Raw genomic sequence first — 22,483 nt, 5'->3', positions numbered from 1 at the left:
TTTGAGCAAAACATGAGCACCAAACAGGCTCTGGGGGCCTAGAACCTAGAAGTTATTCACCCATGAAATGCAATTATATAGCCATTGGATGTGGTAGAATGAAACGAAATTCAATGAAATGGGATTTTTTTTCAAGGTTGTGCTCGTACAAATAAAGATGTACAATGATTCGGTGGTTTTGTACCGCACCAAAACAGTGCTACATTTTCATGAAGAAATTCCACACACAGAAAAAGATTAGCGTGTGTATGGCGTGTCCGCATTCGACCCGCGTCGCTCAATCGCGAACAGAGTATAAACAGACAGGGTCGTCCCTCCATCGCCATGGCAACGGGCGACGTGACTGCAGGGCAAAACATTAAGCTCGTTCTTCCGTTCCCTTTTAGCGATACCTGGTTGACTGTGTGTGTGTGGGACGCTGGTAAATATTGTCACACATCCCCGTAGGAGTACACCGAAGCTATTTCACTAATTGGATCCCACACTAGAAGGCAGAACAACGGTCCGCTTTGCGTCCAATTTCTTGTGCGAACGTGCTGGCGCGTGGACGTCATTCAATCCGGATGTTTATGCGGCGAAAAGGCCCACCTCAATCCCCATCCACCGGACGGTGTAACATGTGATCGATGAACGTAAAAGTCATGGCTCATCTCAGCTGGGAATTAAGAGACCTCCGCGGGGAAGAACGAATTGCAAAGTGCAAAGAGAACCAAGCGACGAACCCCCTCCCCGACATGCGGGAAATCATTAAATGAAGACGCACCAATCGGAAAGGTTAGCATAATTTATGGAAGTCGCATCATTAGCATTGCTGTGCTACACTGTCGAAGTCGAAGAAGTGAACAAAAAAAAAATCGAGAGTCACCAGTGTATGCCAAAATGCGGAACTATAGCGCCCGCATCCGTCCGGCTACATTTCTTCTCCGTGGGGATGATAGTGAGATAGTTAGTATAATCTCACCCCTAAACTGTTCTCTCTCACGTGCACGCTCTCTCTCTCTCTCTCTCTTCCGTCTGAAGCTAGCAAGCGTTCCAAGAAGTCCACAAAAATACCCCCGGCGCTTGGCATTCGCTCTCACCTGTATGCTCACCGCTCAGCCGCTAGTTCTCTCTCACCTGCGGCGGCTTCGTGTGAATAGCAACGGGAAGGGGGAAAACCAACCCCCAGTGTGGGGCTTTGCGTGTTGTGTACGATTTTCTCCGTTCTCAGTATCAGAGTAGACTTTGGCCGAAGCACGTTGGAAGCCTCGTCGAGAGGTGTTTCGGTACTGTTGTTATTGCTGTTGCCAGCGGTGTGGTGTGCGCGCGTGTGTGGTTAGTCATACCGGAGGGGTAGTTTTGTTCGCTGCTGGTTTCTTCACCCCCCGTTTGCAGCGGCGCAAGTTTGCGCAGCAGTTCCGTGCGAGTGTTGTGTCGGGCGTTGTGTACCGCCCGTTACCAAGGAGCCGTGTGCCTAACTGACTGTGTGTGTGTGTCTGTGTGTGCCTGTGTGTGTGCCTGTGTATAGAATATACGAGGGCATCTCGTGTTTTGTGCCCCCTGCCGTCGAGATACAGCCGCCCGTCGTAGAAAACGGAACATTTAAGGTGATTTGAGAATGGTTGTTTGCTGGTTTCAATAACATGCAGCGTCAGTGGCGGCGAAATGTAACAAACAAAAATAATAATAACGCTCATCATTTCCTGCTAAATCGATCCTTCCTTCCTTCACGTCTTTCTATGCAAAGCGCCATCTTTCCATTCGCCAATCGCGTCGATTCGCCCTGTGTCGTCGATCATTCCGTTGTGCTTGTCTGCTCGAATTGTCTGTGTATCTCTGTGTATGTGTGTCTTGTGTATGTGTGTGTGTGTTTGAGTGTGTACATACGTGCCATAAGTATAACGTTTTGTGATCGAGTTTTTTTTATTCGTCGATTGCGCGACCTACTTCTGTTTGTGTGATAAACCGCAGCCCCAACAGCGTTGCGGCGGATCTCAGCGAGAGGCTGCGAAGATCACGGGCCGGACGCGCAACTCCACCACCACCACCACCACCAGCAGCACCCCAAAAACGCGCCTGTCTTGTGTTCGATAGTTTGAAGCTTTTAAGCACAAGCCTTTTCTTTCGCTTTCTTTCCTTCGCGTTGCGTCCTCATCGGCGTGGCTCTTTCGCGTGGTTTATTGTTGCCGACGGTTCGCGCACGCACGCAATTTTCCCTTCCCGCCCTCCGCATGGGGCACCACGGATTGGAAGAAATGGTGGTGGTTGCTGCTGCTGCTGTTTTCTCAATCGTTCGGCGCGAGGGCCAATTAAATAGATTAGCAGCAATAGCAGCAAAACATCAGCAGCGCGAAAAAAGGAAGTGACCAACCTGCAAACACAATACGGCCCTCCTTCTTTCACACATACGCCCATACGCGCTTGCTTCAGCATGTAACGATCGAGCAACGGGGGTGTTGTTTTCTTCTTCTTCTTTTGTGCAAAACTAGCCCCCCTCTTCCTGGGGGGAGGGGGGTGGTAAGAAAATTGCAAGCGCGCGAGGAAAATACAGTGAACCCGAAAATCGATTGTGAAACGAACGTGCACGCGTGTTTGTGCGGGGTGGGGTGGGTAAAAGGGGTGATGGCATGAAAAAAACAAAAAGGAAAATTCACTTCACCCCCGCTGCTTTACACCGCGGCTAAAGAACGGCTCAAAAACGGAACAAAAACGCAACAAACGCAAATGTCCAAAAATGGCTTTGCGGAGAAATTAAATGCCTGCAAAGAGAGGAGTCTAGTGTTGGAATGGAATACAACAACACACACACAAATACAAACACGTATCCTTTTTGAACGTTTGATGATCGGTGTGTGTGTGTTTGGGGTTCATGCAACGAAGTGGCTGGAAAAGCGCTGGAGCAACCGTACGGGCCCAACGCAACGCGATAGGCGGCCTTCCGTTTGGTGGAAACAACATTTGATCGATAAATTCATTCGCCACACGAACAGGAGAAGTAGTTGAGGGGGATGGAGGGCTTGGAAGGGCAAACAAACAGAACCTCGTGCAAACATGCAAAAGCTACATTTACTGCCCACGTACAGTTGCTGTTTCATTGTGTGTGTGTGTTTCTTACTAAAGGGAATTTCCTGCAACACGAAAAAGGGAGCCGAGCGAGGGCGAGCAAACACAACAACCACAACTGTTCCGCAAGAAGTCCGTTGGCGTGTTTGGCGCCCTTTAATGAATTGGCCAGTGCACAATAAGCAAAAAAAACACAACAAACAGACACCCATCCTCTACGGGTGGACACTACTGTCGGATAGATTATTAAAGACCGCGTGATGCAAACGGCGAACCCGCCTACTTCGATCCATTTCGCCAACAACCCTTTACGCTAGCCGTAAAGGTGTAAAGTACGCCAAAGTGTGTGCCATCGCAGTTGCAAGTGCATCCCCAATTCAGATTGGAGAGCTTTAATTTGGTGGCTTGAAGCACGCTTCGGCTACGGGTGCACTTTTCGGTTTGGGTAAATACGCGCCACGGGGTTTTGTAAACACGTTGGAAGAGCTCGCAAGAACGTGATTGAATGAGCGTGAATTGCATTCGTCGCGCTATCGCGCTTGAAGCGTTGTATGCACCACAATGGATACACCAAGGTGCAAACGGGAACGAAACGGTGGTCTTTGTTGATGAGATGAAATTAGTAGTAGCAATCCCACACACACACACACACCGACACGTTATTTGGCATGGAAAATGGATGAGATTGTTTTCTTTCTCTCCGCTGCTATTGATGAAAAATGACGAAAACCAAACCGCAGAGATTGGGAAAGCAAAAGGGAATCAGTGAGACGTCAGTGGAGTTGTGGTACATTTCACGCCACGCCGACTGGGAGGGGTGGGGGGGGGAGGTGACTTGCATCGAAGGGTGCATCGCTTTCGAAGATGAGAAGGCGAAAGCTTCTCACCCATCGTCAGCCAAGCAAGCTGAGACGTCTCGGTGTTACGTGTGCGTGGCGATGAAATGTTCATGCCTTTGCTTCTTCGTGCGTGTGTGGTCACGAAACATGGCCCCAATTGGGATGGGTTTGACGTTTTCGAGGGCATTACTGGACGATGGCCGCATGTGGTCCGTGTGCCTCGGGTGTCGTCCTTGGCCTCTGCTGACCGAAACAGGCCAGCAGTGGAGGGGTAAAGCGGGTTATAAACCCCAGTTGTTTTTTTTTCTTTTTTTGGAAACACTCGGCCAGGGTCCACCCAGGTAGCTGTTTTCCTAGTCTAAATAAACCGACCGGTTGTCACTAAACACTGGCAAAGGCAAATTAATCAACGACGGTCCGCGACGTGAAGGGGCGGAAACGATATTTTATTCCACGCAACATTAGTAAAAACCCGTCGTTGGCTCTTCTGTTTTTTTGTTATCAAATATTGATGAGCAATTTATTGAACACCTCCGAAATTAAAACCGAAGTAAAAAGAAGCGAAGAAGAAAACATCGAACTGGGTGGCAATAGAGAAATATGGGTTCGTATAAATAAATAAGCGTTAGGTGCAGGCGTTTGTTTCACCGCAGCTCGACAGAGAGAGAAAGAATGTGGATAAGGTGAAAGATGAAGTAAATTAACACAACCATTGTGTGTGATGAGCTGCGGCCAGAGTAAAAGCCAAATTAACGAAAGGAAAACTGGCCGCATTTGCAGTTGAAAGTAAAAATCAATCACCACTGCAGCGGGGTTTCATTCTGCTCGCTCGATATTTTGCACTTTGCACGTTTTCAAAGCTTGATTGAAGCGAAGCTTGTTTGTTGGGTGGTGGTGTCACCTGCTGCTTTGGTGCTGCCGAGCCGATCTCACCCGCTTAACTGGGTTTGAGGTCAGCATTTTGGGGCTGTAACCAATCTACAAATTCCCCTTCCCAGCTGGGCCATAACGCTGACCCCGCCCGAAGCGCAACCACAGCGGACAATCGAATTTCGGTCGAAGGTTTTTCATTGAGGGAAATTGACTTTGACGCTTGGGGGAGGACGTTCGACGGTGAGCTTTTGCTTTTTTTTCGGTTTGTTGTTTTGTACCGCCCGCTGTATTTCAAGCTTCACCAAGCGCGCGTACCGCCCGCTTCAATATTGGAGGTTCGATCATTCGTCATTATCACTTCCCTTTTAAGTGGCAAAATAAAGTTTCGATTTCATGCGGCAGTTCAAGCGAGAACTTGCGCACAACTCGCTCTCTCCCTCTCTCAGCAAACGGAGGTCCTGTGGCAGCAGTGTTGAATTGGAGAGGGTGCAGATGGGTGCCAAGCCTTTCCCGCTGGTTTGTGCCATTTTTCCCGGCCAGGTCCTGGAAACGGTAGGCATCGAAACTAGGTCACCTTTGTCCGGCCCAAACGGAGCGTGTTTGCAGTGCAGTGGGGATCGATTTTTGAAGGCCTGCCCGAAAAGAGAAAAAAATGAGTCTTAAATTCACTTCCACGTGCAATCGTATTAGTAAACGAGCCACCCAAACGACAATACCCATCAGCAGCCGGGCGTGCCGGCTGGCCATTAAAATGGCAAATAAATTATTTGTCCCGGAAATAATCGTTCAAATGGCTCACCGGGAACCGGGTGCCATCGAAGCATTAGAATGCATCGATCCAGTAGTGTGCTTTTTTGTGCCGGATGGGAGCTTTTTAAAGCAAGCGGCAGTCATGCATCGATCGTTCGATATGCATCTTTGTCCCCATGCAGTCAAGCAGGCGTACCAATCGGGCTGATGAGATCTGTTTTCGCTTTCGTGGTCATCGTTTGGGTGGTGCTTGCCCCCCCGCGGGGAGGGATTGGATGAGTGCTTTCCATTACTTAATCATCAACACTGTTGAGTCGTTCGTGCAAGTGTAGTCATATTTCAGTGACATTGAACTACGTCGCATTTAATCGATTAAGTGTTGTTGGCCCCCGCGAGAACGAAATGAAATGGGAGAGCAAAAAAAAGGGAAAACAAACAGTTTGCTACAACTACGAGCAGGTACTTTACTGCTGTTCAAGAGCCATTTATTGAATGTATCAGAAGTGGTGCTCGCTTTATCTCGTGTCACGCCGCGCACATGATAAGATAAAGTGCAACAAGGTTGTGGCGGTGGGTGGTGTGTATGTAAGCATGCGTTTGTCGTCCAGTTGCGCGCTTCAAACACGACAACGATACAGGGTAATCGTATGAAATGTTTTCTCTCCCTTATCGTGTCAACTGACGGACTGACTCAGCATGTGCTAGAACTCATTTGTTGTCACCTTTTTTTATCCTCCACTGCATCGATCCAACATCATCCCGAGGTGTGTATGTGTGTGCCAATGTGATTCGTTCCGAACGTCATACGGTGCCGGGGCGAAAGTTGGTACGCGCGTCGCAGAAACGCCAAAGCGGAACTACCCCGGATTGGTTCACCTATAAATAAAAGGCAACCAGTTGAGTCATCCGAAGACGAGCAGCCGCTACACCTCTCCCCCGGACTGCGGGCAGACTGTCTTCGCCACGGCGCGGGTGAAATCCAAGAGCGGCGAGTGGGCGAGAAGAAAACAACACATCACTCATACACAAACACACACAGAGATATGGGGGAATGTGAGGCTTTGGTGGGCAAACGTGTGCGCCGTGCACCGTGAAGTCCGCGCGATGAGAGGGCATACGGTATTTATTTCGCGCTTAACCGTATCGTTGTTATTGTTATTTTATTTTAAAAGTATTTTTGTTTCCCCCTGTCTACCTGCCTACCACCTTGTTCGCACCTTTCAGTCAATGCTTGCGGGCTAAAGCTTCATAAAACCCCCCTGCTTCCGGTGGTGGTTTTTGGGGGTGCTTGGTGCTGATTTTTCTACCATTACGCTTCACGCTGCAAATGAAGCCATGTGAGCGCGTGTGGCAGTGAAGACAAACGGTAAACGCTTGAACATTCGATTCGGCGACCACGACGATAAGGTCGACCGATCCTTACGCACATTTCCTGTTTGGGCCCGGGCGGGGGCCGGAGGTTGTTGTTGGAAAGAGAAACGAGCCCTTTTTCTTACTAGGTTTAATGTAAGCAGAATTATAAGCAGATTTAATTTACATTTACCAACTCGCTTTCTTTCTGCTTTCTGTGTTGGTAAATGAACCATCAAACCAGACACACACACACACATTCATCATTATATAAAGGTGATCATCGCGAGGTTGGCGTAACGTCTTGAGTTTGTTTACTGTTTTCCCCCTTTTTTCCTCCTAACGATCATTACTTTTGCAAATTTCCAACAATAAAGCGCTGATAAAATCTTTATGATTGTTCGATTGTGCGTTTGGGCTTTGCGCGCGTGTGTGTGTGGCAGTGTGAGGATCAGCAAATTGTACCTCCAATAAAGCTACCTTTTGTGTGCAAAAACATATAATGTAGCAAATCATCGCTAAACTCTGCCCCTTTAGCGAGGCATTACATTATCGTTATTCCAATCGGCACTGTTGAAATGCTATTAGAAAATTCTATTCATTTCAGTGTACACTGTCAATTTGTGGGGCGGTTTGGCTATTGCCTCGCTGCCTCCCTGACTTACAATTAGCCCAATTAGCGTTTCGGTTTGGTGAGTTTAGTGTGGCACCGGCAAGAATTACACAACAGCCTCCAAACGGCGTGCGTTTCGATTGAAGGGGGTTGGGTTACAGTTAAAGAAGTGTTTTGCTTAATTTGCCCACCGTACAACCCGAAGGCCCGGCAAATCTGGAGCATGGAAATTGTGGGTGATCTACTGGAGAAATAATCCTAAATCCGAGATCCAGGGGTCCAACAGAGCGATGATTCATCGTGGTATTCGCGGTTACAGTGTGTTTTTTGTGTTGCCCTCCTCGGCTCTTAATTTGATAAATACCATAGCCAACCGCGGCCTAGTGCATTTACCCCTAACACCGTTAGGTAAGGCGAGTTCAATTGAATTACTCCGTTTTTTGTTGTTGTTGTTGTTGTGTGGTGTTTGTATCGATTTCACAAGCGATGGAGCAAAAAGAGACTTCCACCAAGATCCACCAATCGGCGGGCACCTAACCACCCGTCCCAGCATCGTGGCCACCAAAACGTTCGACAATCACCGTTAGACAGACCCGTAACGATGAAGCCCTGCCCCCTGGTAGGGGGTTGAGAAGGGGGATTGAAAGGGTATGAACGATTTACGAACGACTTCCTTTGTGCTGACTCACTGGTGCAACACAACAATGTGTTTGCTCCATGCCGTTCATGATCAACCGACGATCACGATCACGAAGACAGAAGAGATGGGGAAAAAGCCTTATGTTCGGCGGGTGTCACAGCATCTGCTGAAGTCATTTTTTCCTCCTCCTTGGGGCTTTGATCACCACTTTTTTTGTGTCTTGCTGCGCGCGCTTGAAGAATTCAGCAGCAGCAGCAAAAAAGAGATGTTCACGGAAGGAAGCACTTTTACTCTTGTGATTTTGCAAAAGGGGGCTTTTTGAGCTTCCGCCGACGCCGGATCGTTATTGTTGAAAAAAAACACGACCATCAGCCCGTGCTCACCCTTGCGGCCACGCGTTTGACCACCATTCTTCTCCAATGAGCTTCCGATTCCGTGGCGGCACGGGGTGTGTGAGTGTGTGAGCGAAAGAGAAATATGGGGGATTGGGTGAAAAAACAACAACCAAAAAGCAGCTTTCAATTTTTGCCATTCGGAACCAAACCGATGCGCTTTAAGGTTTCGGACAGTGATTGAAGCATTAGGTGAGTTTGGTAGCAAAGGTAACAAAAAAAAAAAAAGAAGCAGCCAAACTCATCTGGCACGCCGACGCCATTTTACACACCGCATTCTCTCGTTGTAAATGGGTGTGATTTTTCTCTTTTTTCGGAAAGTGCTTTTCTTGCTTGTGGTCCGGGGGGGGGGGGGGGGGGGGGGGGGTTTGGCGGTATTGGAGCGGCTCTCGGAATAGTTTTGAATAAAGGCGCTGTAACCGTGCGGTATCGCTTTTCCGATGCCTTTGAGATACCTTTTTCGATGGGGTCGTGAGCATGGGGCAGAGAGGGTGGAGCGGGTTTTCTCCCTGGGCGAAGGTTAAGTTCATTGGAATAAAAAGCGCCGAATGACATTCGGCCGGCGGCCCTGTGGGGTGTGCGTTTGGGTCGAACTTTCTTCTCCGCACTCCGAAAGCTTTCTTGGGCCTTTTGCCATTCAGGCCGGGTAAAGTGGTAAAGCCGTATTTTGTGTTTTGCTTTTAATACACCGAAACGATTTGCTCGCTCAGTGATTGATTCTACCGATTCATAAGTCATGAAGCGAAATGAGGGAAGAAACCCCGGCAGAGGAGTCGTGCAAATAGGGTTTGGGGCGATTTTATGTGCCGCGCAGTGAAAAGATACATTATTCATGCGAGCAAAATTATACAAAATGAACCAAGTGTGCTTTAATTTCGACTATTCGTCTTTTCTGGCTGGCTTCTTTTTTTTAATTTAATGAACAGGGTGTGGTTTGTGTGTGTGTGTGTGTGTGCGCGCGTGAATGCTACCAACTGTAGATAAGTTTGCACTCGAGACGGTTGAGGCCTTTCCTTCATTATCTTACACTCCGCACGGGAGGCTTTGGCTTATCGAGCAGGGGGTGGATTTTCCCTATTTTCCCTCGTCATTATCAGCAATATTTTATCATAAATTTATCATTTGTCCTGTAAGATAAGTCTCGATCCATACGTTATCGAATGTGTGTGGTGTGTGTGTTTGGGATGGATTCATACTGTAGTACGATACGAGTTTGATTAAAAATTGCCCTTTTTCTTGTGCAAACCCTCTTTATGCGTCCGATGCAGCTGTGGTGTGCAAACGCGATCGCGTCCCTTGTTTGCTGCTGGTGGGCACAGTTTCGGCACCATTCCTTGAGCCTGCCGTCGTGTTTGATGCGAGTGAACCGTTATGACGCATGGATTCGATGATGCGAAGTGTGCAACCGAGTGCAGTGCAGTGCCCGGTGGCCTCGCAGCGCCAGATGTAACATAACCGAGTACCGGCGGTACGCAAAGAGACGAACGGTGCCCGCAAGAAGAGAAGAGTGTAAAAAGTTGTGCAGAATCAGTGTTGTGTACTAGAAGATGCTTCCTGCTGTCCCCAAACGGCACGCTAACCCAATCGTTCATCGATCATCTAAGGATTATAATAGGCAAATCGTGCGCACAGCTAACCCGTCGTCGTTGTCGTCGTCTTCGTCGTCTGTGTCCATAAGCTAAAACTTGTACTATTCCTCATCGCCTAAAACCTACTACGCGCTACCTAAACTACTACCACCACTACTACTAAGCTCCTTCTCTCTAACCATCATTCTATCGCTTTGTACGTTGCTGACCAACTTTCTGAACCTAAGCTAAAACAGAGAGAGAAAGGGAGGGAGTTAGAGACATTGTGACTCACTCTCGCCGACTCCTCCCAAGAGTGGCCTCTAATCGTAAGCTCACACCCATCGTCAATTTCATATCCGCACATGGATGCGCACAGCAAATTGAAGCCCACCCTCGAGGACTACATCCTAGAGATGGAAACCAGGCCACCCGACAGCGGCCAGGTCATGGAAAAGGACGTGTGGGCGCAGCTGCACCAAAAGGAGGCCGATCTGCTGCTGGCCGCCGAGCTCGGTAAGGCACTGCTCGAGAAGAACGAGGAGCTGAAGAAGAACCAGGAAAAGCTGATCGATGACTACTCGGCAAAGGTTGAGGTAAGTGGCTGGGCAGGGGTAAAGAGGGTGAGGGAGACGTTGTTGGGTTATTTATATAACACAATGGGTAACTCAATGGGTTGGATTAGGCTTAAAATAGAAGAGAGTAGGGTACTTCACAGTGCACTTCATTTCAAGTAAGAGCAGATGTCGATGTCTATGAGTGTTTCCTGATCGTTACACCCACTGTCCCTGTGGATCGATATGAATCATCTATCTATTGGATTGTTTATTGGAGTAGACACATGGACAGATGGGCTCTTCTATCTTATACCCTACGTGATACTGATTCTGATACTAGAAATTCTTGAGCTAGAGAAGATGATGATTCAAACATTTTGCTCCTAATCCAGACCGGAGACATCTAAGATCAGGGTATTGTTCATATCAACCTACAAGGTCAGGTCATATGATATCCAGAGGATCATTTACATGTCATGCCAGAACAGTTTTATGGTTAATTGCAGATTAGAGTTCTAAAAGTAGTTTGCAATATCGTTCGAGATTCTTCGTCACACATTGAAGATCAAGTGATCTTGATCTTCACGAACGTGGACTATGGCGATGAAAAGAATTTGAGGAGAGTACTGATTTACTAGGTCCTTCAGCTATATAAAGATCCCCATGATTCTACTGTTAAGAGCATTGCTAGGTTTTTATGGATGGACGTTGAAATCTCGTTTATAGCCTTCTCGGCGACATTCTCGCAGCATTCACACCTTAATTTGAATAAAACTCACATACTCTATTCTCACATTCCATATCTCTGCTGACGAACGTCACTCCGAAAGTGGTCCAGTTGCGAAGGTCCTCTGCTAATGTAAATCGTGAAATGTCGCTTCTTCAGTAATGGGTTTAATCAATAACACCGTATTTCTATAAATTATGATTTCCTCCATCGCTAAAGCTGTCCCCGACCGACCGACCGATCGTCAACCGGAGCTCTGCGGCGAGCTGCGGTTACCCCTTTCATAATAAACCGCCCGAGCTATGTAGATCAAATCGGGGTTGTTTGCGCTCCAAACTCGTCGCCCTTGAGCAAAATCAACCATCTCACACAGCTTCGAAGCTAAACATGAAACATGCAATGCTGGAAATACCACGTTTGGGCGCTGTTAAATGTGGGTCCAAAGATTTAAAACATTTTGTGCGAAACCCTGTTAATAGCAGTTGCAATGGAAGCTGTATTTGTGAGTGTATCTGCTCGCAGAGGCAGCACAGTGAATAAAATAAAGAACGCCACGCCACCCTTCTAAAACAGTACAAAGAGAGCCCTTTTCCATGCACGTTCTGCAAAGTGAAAGGAACGAACGGACGCATATCCGCAATCAGCAGGCAGCCTCGTTACTCTGTGGCGTGGTCAACAGAATCCCGGGACTCTGTATTGAATTACTTTATCGTGACACACGGTCGGTGTGGGTGTAGAGAAAACACAAAACGGCAATCCACGGCAATACAATCCACCTACTTGCGGTTCCTATGCGGTCGATCGCAGAGCGAAGCCAAAGCATGTCTTTGGAACTGGTTTTACTGCGAAGAATACGCGCGGCCGTAATTCGCGAAACGTGGATCTTGTCTCGTCGGCTGCTGTCAAATCGTGGTTTGTGGAGGGCAATCGGTGTGTGACCTTTTTCATCGGCGATCATTCACACACGCCACGCGTTCGAAGGGAAATGGGGGCTCGTTCGCTAAGACCGTCGAGACACGGGTCACGTTGCAGTGGTGCACAGTGGCACATGTTATCAACGGTGCATGTCTGGTCTAGCGATGCCATGTGGCCAAGCCGACTTGTATTGGATAATTTAATTAAACAACCCCCAAAACCATCCGTCCGATGACGCAGTATTGGGCTTCTGTGGAGTACGTTCCAGACAACTTCCATTCCATCGATTGGAAGGTATTACACGTAAGCGAGTCGGAGTTTAATTACGAACGTTACACTTTGGACCGAGGTAAGTAAAGGGGAACTAGAATAGCGAATGGAATCAATCATACGGGACATGCTTAGCATTCAGTGCCCGTACACTGGTGACGCTGCTGCTGAGCACGGGTGAGATCAGCCTTCCTCGCCCGCTTACCCGATCGATCGTTACAAATCCGACAAGGCTAGCAGCGGCTTATGTAGCAGGCCCGCGAAGCAGACCCGCGAATGGCCATGCCCAAGGAAGCCCGAGAAGATTGTACAAATAAATAAACTCACACTCGGCCGTGTTTGCGGCCGCATGTGTGTTTGTGAGAAGTGGGGTGGAATTAAAGGTAATCCGCGAATTACGCCAACTCCAACCGGGTGCTGGCCGATCGAGCAAATGTCCCGCTGCTTTGGGCGAGGCCACAGTAAATGCAGTAAATCGATAAATTGCACCGTCGAAGCGAGAAACGTACTACCCCACCGAATCAGCTTGGGCCGGTTGGACAGCTGGTGTAGTGCCCGCTGAGTATGTGTGAACGTGTCGTTTCTAATTCCGCTAGTGCTTAACTATTATGTTCGAGCAAGGGTGTCCGTTACGAGAGTGGTCACACTTAAACAAGGTAGGCGGAGGTGGGTACTACTGGTCACCAAAACGAGAAGACGGTGGTAAATGTGGAACCGAATTGAAATCGTGAAGGATCCGCTTGACGCTGGATCGATCGATGGATGACGTTATGCGCCATTGAGTCATTAGGCTAAATAATTCAGACTTACCATTGCCGCCGTTGCAGGTCCTGTGAGGGGGTGGTGCATGGTGCATGGTTTGTATACGGACGTACATAAACCTTTATGGAAGGCTGTGTGCCGACTGTATACTTAGTGCAAAAGCGCGCACCGAGCGAGCGTCTGTAATTAGAGTTGCGGCGTTAACGAAGCCACTTCACGGCACATTACTGTTGCCGCTTTTCGATGCGACTGTGCTGCAACACTCTCCGTACCTTAGCGCTGGATAATACGATCGAACAATACTACTAAAAGCGCAACCAAAGGAATCATCCGATGCTCTCGAGCACTCCATGACAAAGTGAGCGCAATTTCACATGACTTCATCTGCTCGGTGAGCGCACCCGCACGCACACAGTGTGTTTTGAGTATTTACAGAAATTATTATGCAAATGCAAAACGGGTCGCTGCGAGTGAGACATTCGCGAGTGAGCGATGATTATTTGCACGCCCAAGAAACGATCGCGCATTACGAAAGGGATCTTTGCAAAGCATTCGGGCAGGCGAAAAGTCAAACAATTGTTTGAGAAGGGGAAGAATCGTTTAATGCCGTCGAGACCGTCGGGCTCCACCAGGATGCAGGAGGGTTGACCTCATCGAGTGAGCAGCGCACGCGCCCGCTGACTCATACGGTGAGGATCGTACGGAAAGATCGCAACGCACGGTTAAGTGACGAACGCTCGGTGGAATTAGTGGTGGAGTGTTGGGGACTTTTTGAAATCAAACCTTGTTTGAGTCACTGTGAACCCGCATACAATTAGAACGCAAGCGAAACATTACAATAGATAGGCGCAAATGAGTATCCATTGTTTGGAAAACGCCAAACGGTTCTAAGCGTTCCTTCCCTTCTGGGTGTTGTTTGAATTTTTAATTGTTCTTCTTCGCTTTTTTGTGTGTGTGCTTGCGGTTTCGGGAGCAACCGCCGAATGGCTTGAATGATTGATAGCATTGACATTGAATCCATAATTACAGTGCGGACGGGCGGGCAGTCTGTCCTGTTAAAGCCCGCTCGGAAACCGAAAGAAGTGAAGCCTGCTGATGGTGCCTTTTTGCCGCACAGGTTGACCTTGGTGTGACGCTGAGCAGTGACTCACGCACCCGCCGCCTGTTGGCGATTCCCAATGGCCCGAAATGTGGAAGGGGGAAACATTGCCTCCTCCGGCTGGGTTCATGGTTAGTTCTCCAATTTAGTTTCGAAGGTTTCGAAAAGGGGGGAAGGGAGAGCAGTAGCAGCAGCAGCAAAAGAACGAACACCGGAACGGTTGGCCGTACTCTGGCGCCGTACGGTTGAAGGGCGTTCCTTCGCATTCGTGTCACATTCTCGTTGCAAGCCAAAGTGGCGCAAGTAAGGGCTGCCAAGAGGTCTGCGTGTGCGTGCGCTTGAGGAGAGTTGTGTAGGTGAAACCTTTTATCTGTGCTATCTCTCACTCTGCTAAAACGCATGTCATAGAAAATGGGCTTTCGGAGCCACCTTGGGCCCGGATTGAGCTTGAAGATTGGGATTTGGTACTTTAGATTAATGCACCTCCAAACGAGATAAGCGCCGATTTGTTTCTTCAATCGCGGCTAAGGTGTGTTTGATTTGGTGCGTGCTTCCATGCTTAAGCATCGGTCACAAATGAATCGCACCGTCTGGGAAACGACGTGGGCCAGCCGACCACTTGAAGTTGGTCAGATAAAGTCTTTGTTTTATAAGACACAATGAAACGGTGCGCTGAGTGGTGTCGGCGAGCTTGTTGACGGTGGTCAGATTGACTACTTTTCAGATTCTCATCCATTCCAGTGATCTAATCCAGTCGCCCAAGAACTCGCCCATGTTCAGCACTGTGCCGTGTTTGGGAAGGTTCGCTACCCATAAAGATAAATCTTCAAAAGTAGCACCATCACGACCATGAGAAGCTTTTTCAGATGAGCTTACTGTTGAGGTGTGTGCGGGCAAGCTTATTGTATGTTTCCGGCTGGACACGAATGGGTGACAATTAGTTTTTAGCACACCCAAATCGGGCTAGCGGGGATTGGGATTAAGAAAGAGATGATTGTTTATTTATTGAGGGGGTTGTTGGGTGCGTTTTGGTACAAATAAATTACCAAGATACGCTTGGTATGGAAAGTGCCAGAAATGTAAATGTTGACAAACATGATGAAATCATGGTTAATTTTTTGAAAATAGTCATGGAGCACAACATTTTCCAAGGCGTGTCATCTGTGACATGTAGCTTCAAAATAATGTAGTTCATCATAGGACTCCTCTATTTCATCGTGACCTTTTCGCCCCCTCGGTTCAACGCTGCGCTTTGAAATGCGTAGAAAGCTGCACGCTTTTTTTGCATCACTTTCCATTGGGAATGTCCTTTTGTACGGTGTCAAACCCGCACTAACGACGTGTTTTATTTGACATTGTTTCCAGTCTAGTTCCTACGCTCGTGATCCGTAACGGGAGCAATTTACCATTATTCTTCTAATGTCTCCGCAAACGCACATCCATGGGTGCTTGCGTATTTGCCGCCGCCCCACGGTACCAAACAACAAAACGATCGTCGTCACGAGCATCATCATCATCATCATAACGGCAGGTTTTGATGGTTTTAAACAACCGCGCACACGTTTGCGCGTTGGCTCCCTACCGTATACAACGGGTAGAAGCGATTTAATAGCCTCGATTTGCCGTTAAACAGCGTTAGCTGTGTTGTGTGTACCGGTTGTTGGTGTTACATTTCGGTGACATTTCCCAACCCAAAGCACCGCCGTAAGTGAAGGAAAACAAACAAGGGCAGGAAACACGAAAAACCCCCCGCAGTGGCAGGTTCTTTACCTTTAGGGACGGGCTGGGCCTGTGGCTAGTTTGCGTGTCGTTTTACAGCTAGCAGGTTTCGGTGAGCGGGAAGAAAAGCGAAAGCGAGAACACCGTAAATCGTGCGTTCTACCATTTCCACCGCGCAACGGCATTGCTAACGGAGCCGGAGTTGGAGTGGGAAAAAAGGTGGCCAAAGCAACGCGTGGTAATAATTAATCCCCGATTTGCTAAAATTATTCCCCACATCGTGAAGCATCTTGAAACAACTCAATTCCAAACACCTCGAAACCTCATTCGCCGTTCGCCGCGCCACAACGCGCGGCACGCTCCGAACCGATTGAGGTCGCTGCGAGAGGCCTCGTCCTCGGCTCGGCTGCAACGCTTTACCCTCCCCAGGCACCTGCAACCTGCTCCAAGCAGCTTGGTACATGGGAATTGCATAACACGCACCGAAAAGCCTACCGCCCCTACCACCCTGCCTGCCTGGTGCTAGTAGGGTAGTTATAATCCGCGCAAAATTGAACAATTAAAAAGACCCGCAAACACACACAACACAAAACACAAATGAGTAGCACTATGCGCTACTGTTCTGTCTGTCTAAGCTGTCGGGACTTCCCCATTCCCCTTCGGCGAGCCACCACAACGCTGCAGCCGGTCGCTGGTGTGCGATCAACCGATCGCGATTAGCATCGGCGCGGGCTGATTGTTTATCATGTGCAACGGAATCATTATTATGTGGCTCCTGTGTGTGTGCTGGCCGGAGCAACGGAGCTTACGCGATAACACGCGTCGTTCTTGACGCACAGTCGGCCATGCGGCCGGGGGGAGGGCTATGTACGCTGTTATCGTTATGCGTACACAAAGCCTTCCTTGCAAACCTTTCCGCGACCGACCGACCGAGCGGAGGATAAATGTTTTAACAGCTGGTTGTTGGAGGCCGCCCGGGGAAGGAGAGAAGGTTGCCAGCAACGATTATGTATGCAGCGGTTGGAAAGAAAGAAGTGTGTGTGTTTTTACATTGCCGAACCATGATCACGTGGTAGGAGTGTACAACTTTCACATCCAATAGCTCGTCTGTGAACTGTAAGAAAACAAACCAAAGCATTTACCAAATTAATTTACTTTTCAAATTTATAGTTGTTTTCACGAAAAAAAAGGAATGGAAGCAATATAAACCAGACGACCAATACATTGAACCCCTCCGTTTTAATAAATTCATAAAAAAAAAACAAAGTCATCAAGCCATCGCTAACGATCGATACGGAATTCTTAATCGTTCTAGAAATTCACAAACAACATTCCTTCCAGAGCTAAGAAGCGTTTAACGACCTACAACCGCTCCGCAGCAACAACACGCAAATCGGTCGCGTTTTGGGGGAGGGTTTACTACAATGTCTTACCCGTTGGACGGACAGGCCGGAAGGCAAGCTCGACCAGCAAGCGGCACCCACGCAAACGTGCCAATTTTAACAAACGTCCGATGACGTTAACTCCCTCGAGGTGGTGGGCCTTGTGATCCGTAAAACCGAACCAACGGAACGGTGATGACTCAAACGCGAACTGTTTCCATTTTTTGCTTGCCTGCTTGCTTGCTTGTTGAGTTTCGTGGATGGTCATTGCGGTCAAAACGCGACTCGAAAGCAGGTTCAATAAGTTTCCACACTTTGGTCGACGGATGGACGGGTAGGCGCTGGAACAGGCGTGGCTCTCGACATAAGCGTCATCTGTTGATTGATATGCGATTGTGGTTGTGGTGTTGGAAGTTTGATGATGCTTTTACATTACCATTTCAAATTCCACCTCACACACGAGCGTGTCCAAACTGCCCAAAAAAAAAATGGCTCCGAAACATACGCGATCCGATCATCTCACACTGAATCGAACATCCAATTCCAATTGCGATCGTTGTCGGTCTTTTATGAGCGTGTCGTGGCGTGAAGAATACGATATTAAGATTTCGTCAACGTTTCGAGCCAATCAAGCCCACCGGTGCCATACGGTAGCCAATATGGTTGCGTCTGCGGGACCGCTTAAAGCCCTTTGTCCCTTCGCCACCATAACATTGCATAACGGTCGATCGATTTCGGATACACTGGGGTTGATCGATGTCAAAAATCTTGCGCGTTCAAATGGCATCGTAAAACGGATTTTAGTCTCGCGTGCCAAACTCTGGCGCCTGGTCTGGCTGGTGCTTGCGCTTGCAAGTTCTAATTAGGCTTAATTAAAGTTTTCCCCTTGAACGTCAGCCAGCTTACACACTCACGCTCTGCGAATTGGCAGAAATCGATGCCGACTGTGTTTGTGTGTGAGTCAAAGTGTTTTGCTCATCGGTGTGTGTTTTTCCTTCTCGATCGCTTCTCACCATCGAGACCATCTCCGCACAGCAATCGATGTGTGTAATGATCTAATTTGCAGCTGGCATGCCCTCGAATGGTCAATCAGCTTCGTTTGCCTCGCATTCGAACGGTTTCGGGCCAATTTGGCAGGGGCGCCGATTCGTGCCGGCTCCTGTGAATGGCAAGTGTGTGTGTGTGTTGTGAGGAAGGTTGTCGGAGGTTGTCAGAGTTTCTGGGTTTGTGGGTGAAAACGGCAAGACAAATTGCTAGCTGCTAAGATGTTTGCAAAACACACACACACACACGTTACCCCGTGTTTACGCCGCTTGCTTTGATGGGCGCACTTTAGTTTCTGGGTGGGATTTCGAACAGAGTTTTCAGTTGGAATGGGCTTTTTGTTTTTTCTTTGGGATAAAGATAAACCGTTAATAGAGCCCAGTGGATGAATTCCGGATTGCATTGTGTCCGACGAATGATATGATTTATTTTTTACCAGCCATAAATCCCGAGCCAAGAATTTATGTCGTTCTAATTGCAGCTTGGTGTGGTGTGTGGTGGCTTTTTTCCTACTTCTTTCAAACCTTGGCCTATTGTTTGCCTTTCTAAGGTACGAGAAGTGACCTCGAACGTCTGGCGTGTTGTGGCTAGTTAGACACAATTTATGGTTCTTTTCGTGCCGGCTGATGAACGGGTCTCAAAGTGGCAAGTTCCGCACCAAGTCAAAGTGGTTGGCGGACCCCGCGGGCGGACGTTTCACGATTCTGACGCGCATTCCGGCCATAATTAGTCGCCACCGGTGGCAAGCCGGAGGTTGGTTAATAATGTGTGATTGGTTGGAGGGCGAACGGGTCGAGCGTAGGGCCGTAGGTGTCGTTTGTACTCCAGCTCACTGCACAGTGGTAGGGTGGAGAGATTTAGCAGATTTTCTGTAGCACGCCTCAAACTGCCAAGAACGATAAATTAGTGGTCGATACCGTTACCTTCGCGTCCGGGGGGTGGTCTCTTAGTTCACTTGCTCCACTTGCGCCAAGGTGGAGTGACCTTCCGCAGGTGGTCCACTTTTAGGTGGGAGGTTCGAAGGTTCACCTTCGTCGTCTCTTTGACCTACCTGACCTCGCAGCTAATTTTTGTGTAATAATTTCTCATCGATTTTCCTCCCCGCTTTCTTCCCCCGCACAGAACTTGGAGCAGGAAAAGTACATCCTAAAGCGACAGCTGGAAATTAGCTCGAGCGAAAATGAGGCAATCATACTGGAGCTGCAGGGCGACATCAAGCAGTTCCGGCAGAAGCTGGAAGCGCAGGAGCAGATCATGCGCCAGATGGAGCGCGAGAAGAACATGCTGATCGAGGAGCTGACGGCGCAGAACACGAGGCTCTCGAACGAGCTGCAGAAGTCGAACGCGACCGAGCAGCAGCTGACGGCCCAGCTGCAGGAGATCAAGGAGCAGTGCAATCGCCGAACGCTCAGCATACAGGACCACGTCAGCAGTCTGGAGAGCTTGAAGAACGAGCTGCGCCTGATACTGGAGAAGAAGAACGAGCTGGAGAACCGGCTCCACATGACGGTGAACGAGCGGGAGAACCTGTCGATCGCGCTCAATGAAGCGTCCGAGCGGATACACATCCTGGAGCGCAGCACGAAGGAGCAGGACACCAAGTACCAGATGACGGTGCAGACGCTCGACCGGTTGGAGCGCGAGAATGGAACGCTGAGCGAGCGGTTGGAGTCGTTCGATTCGCAGCGATCGCTGCACGGCGAGCTGCAGCATCACTCCTCGCTGCTGCAGGAGATGAACGGCGAGGAGGAGTGTGCGGGATCGAAGGACGAAGCGAGTCATCTCGTCCTGAAGGAGGCTCAGTCGGTGTACAAACAGCTAAAGACACTATGCCAAACACTGCGCAGCACGCATCACGATGACGATTCAGGTAAGCAGGAGTCACACGTCACGCCACGAGCACTGTTGGACATCTATTGAATTGTATCTTTTTCCCATCACGTTAGGTCTCCATTCGGACATGTCCTTCTCGTCGCTGGACAACACGATGGCGCCCGTATCGATGGCGGCCCCGAACTCGGTGACGGAAGCGACCAGCGCCAGCATGACCGTGAACGATAAGTTTAGCCGCGGCATGCTGTCCGCCGTCGCCGACGAGCTCGTGCACACCATCATGAACCTGGACGCGATGCAGTTCAAGACGATGTTCGAGCAGACGCGATCGATGCTGATCGAGCAGGAGGAGGAGCTGAAGAAGAAGAACGACGTCATTATGCAGCTGGAAAGCAAGGTAAGCTGCCGGTTTGCTTTGTGGCACAGTGCGCAGGTTGAACTAACCCGCTTCTTTTCGCTTTGTGTTTTTAGCTGTCGGTGCGGGAAGTGGAACTGCAGAGTACGATCGAGGAGCGCAACCAGGCCCGGGAAGATGCGTCCCATTCGAGCCTGGCCCAGGACGAGACGGTCGTGCAGGCCCGCAAGGACCGTGACGCTGCTATCGAGCGACGTACAAAGGCGGAGGTGGAGCTGGCCAAGAACCGGGTGGAGCTGATGCAGGCCAACAGTCAGCTGCTGGAGGCGATCCAGCAGAAGGTCGAGCTGCTGCAGCAGCTCGAACAGTGGCAGATCGACATGCACGAGCTGATCGAGGAGCAGATGAAGAACAAGCTGATCGAGTCCAGTACAAAGCCGCAGCAACATCAGCAGCAGTCGCAGCAGTCGTCCGGCGCCTCGACGACCGGCAGCCGCAAGAGCCGGCTCCTCGATCTGTTCTACCACCGATGAAACGTGAGCGGTCGGCTGACGTAAGGGCACAGTAGATCGGGAAAGCATCCAAGCGAATGTTAAGGTTCACTGATGCATTTAACTTATGATGGTAAAGCACGACTAGCTTTGGACGCGTATCCGATCGTACCTCGATTAGAAACCACCTGCAGCCAAACTGAGGAGACGGCGGAAGAGGCGATCCTCTCTTCCCTTCCCCCTCAAGAAGTTTGGAATAAGTACGGTGCTTTCCATAACTGCCTCGCCAATACAACCTCTCGCCTTCGACCCACCTGGATCGATGGGGTACGCGCGTGTCTTGTGGCGGTTTTGTTGATGTTTCTTGTTTGGAATGTTTTTGCCACGTGGGCGAATGGGTGTGTTAGCTCACGTAATATCTAGCTGGATGGAGACACGGAGTCGAGTCAAAGGTGTACGTGAATGAGCGCAGCCAGCAAGAAACACGGCTGGGCGACAGTTTAGAGTAATTTTAATTTTATTCATTTGACGTAGGCAAAGCGGTATTCTTAATTTACCCCTGATTAACACCTTTATGTGTCGCTAACCAAATCTTATCGTTAACGTATCATATCGCGAAAAAGGGAGGAGCAGGCCCAAGAGATTCTAGTGCCCCGGGACGGTGTGTAGCGCGTCGGGTTTGGTTTTCAATTGCAAGGAAGTAGTACGCTGCGCAAATGTGATAGGAATTGGAAAATGCAGACAAACCGGTGCACGCGAATTGGTAAAAGCAAAAACAAACACACACAAGTTGAAATCCACGGCAAATAAATAAAAAAAAACACACACAAACGGTGGCCTTTTCGTTCGAACGCAAGTGATATACACGCGAGAGCTGCTTTACTACGCGATAGATAACAAGTGAGAGTTACTAACGTGGCGCATACTATGTACACTAAGTAGAAAGATTCAGAGTGATTCGGGATAGCGTTGGCGTTCCACTGTAGCAACTGGGAATGGAATGGAAAGTAGTATAATATAACTTTTTCTACGAGCGTTGAAAGCTGTCGCTAGAACTGGAGTCGGTGGCAATGCAGCGGAGGCGCAGCAGGACAATGAATAATATTTTGTATATACTCTTATTGCAGCTAAATGTGAAGAATAATTTAACAATTTTTAAAATGAGATATTTATGTGTTTGTATGGGTGTTAGTACTTGCTTTGTTTTAAAGAAATGTTACTGAACAGGTAGGTTATATCACTTTCATGCTTAAACATGGGTT

At 48.9% G+C, this 22,483-nt stretch overlaps 1 protein-coding gene across 6 annotated transcripts; it reads left to right on the top strand.

The window, feature by feature from the left end:
• Nucleotides 1-1,192: 1,192 nt before the first annotated feature.
• Nucleotides 1,193-22,387, top strand: LOC1281869 (bicaudal D-related protein homolog). 6 transcript variants are annotated; one of them, XM_321839.6, is made up of 5 exons: nt 1,193-1,586; nt 10,447-10,663; nt 19,665-20,412; nt 20,489-20,772; nt 20,847-22,387. In XM_321839.6, exons 2-5 carry the CDS (start codon nt 10,484-10,486, stop codon nt 21,261-21,263), a joined length of 1,629 nt encoding a protein of 542 aa, XP_321839.5. In that variant the 5' UTR covers nt 1,193-1,586; nt 10,447-10,483; the 3' UTR covers nt 21,264-22,387. The 6 variants fall into 6 exon arrangements, with proteins under 6 accessions (XP_321839.5, XP_061500244.1, XP_061500245.1 ...); XM_061644260.1 differs by having other exon boundaries at nt 9,768-10,663; XM_061644261.1 differs by having other exon boundaries at nt 1,195-1,314; nt 9,768-10,663.
• Nucleotides 22,388-22,483: the final 96 nt, after the last annotated feature.

Source organism: Anopheles gambiae, chromosome 2 (genome assembly GCF_943734735.2).
Source record: "Anopheles gambiae chromosome 2, idAnoGambNW_F1_1, whole genome shotgun sequence".
NCBI classification, from domain to species: Eukaryota; Metazoa; Arthropoda; class Insecta; order Diptera; family Culicidae; genus Anopheles; species Anopheles gambiae.
Note: the sequence above shows the minus strand (reverse complement) of the source record. Positions and strands in the feature narration are given on the sequence as shown.

Excerpts from the sequence above, each read along its gene's own strand:
- LOC1281869 (XM_061644260.1), top strand. The coding sequence starts at position 10,433 with ATGGATGCGCACAGCAAATTGAAGCCCACCCTCGAGGACTACATCCTA. Across the intron at positions 10,664-19,664 it reads ACTACTCGGCAAAGGTTGAG|AACTTGGAGCAGGAAAAGTA; the intron begins GTAAGTGGCTGG and ends TCCCCCGCACAG. Across the intron at positions 20,413-20,488 it reads GCATCACGATGACGATTCAG|GTCTCCATTCGGACATGTCC; the intron begins GTAAGCAGGAGT and ends CCATCACGTTAG.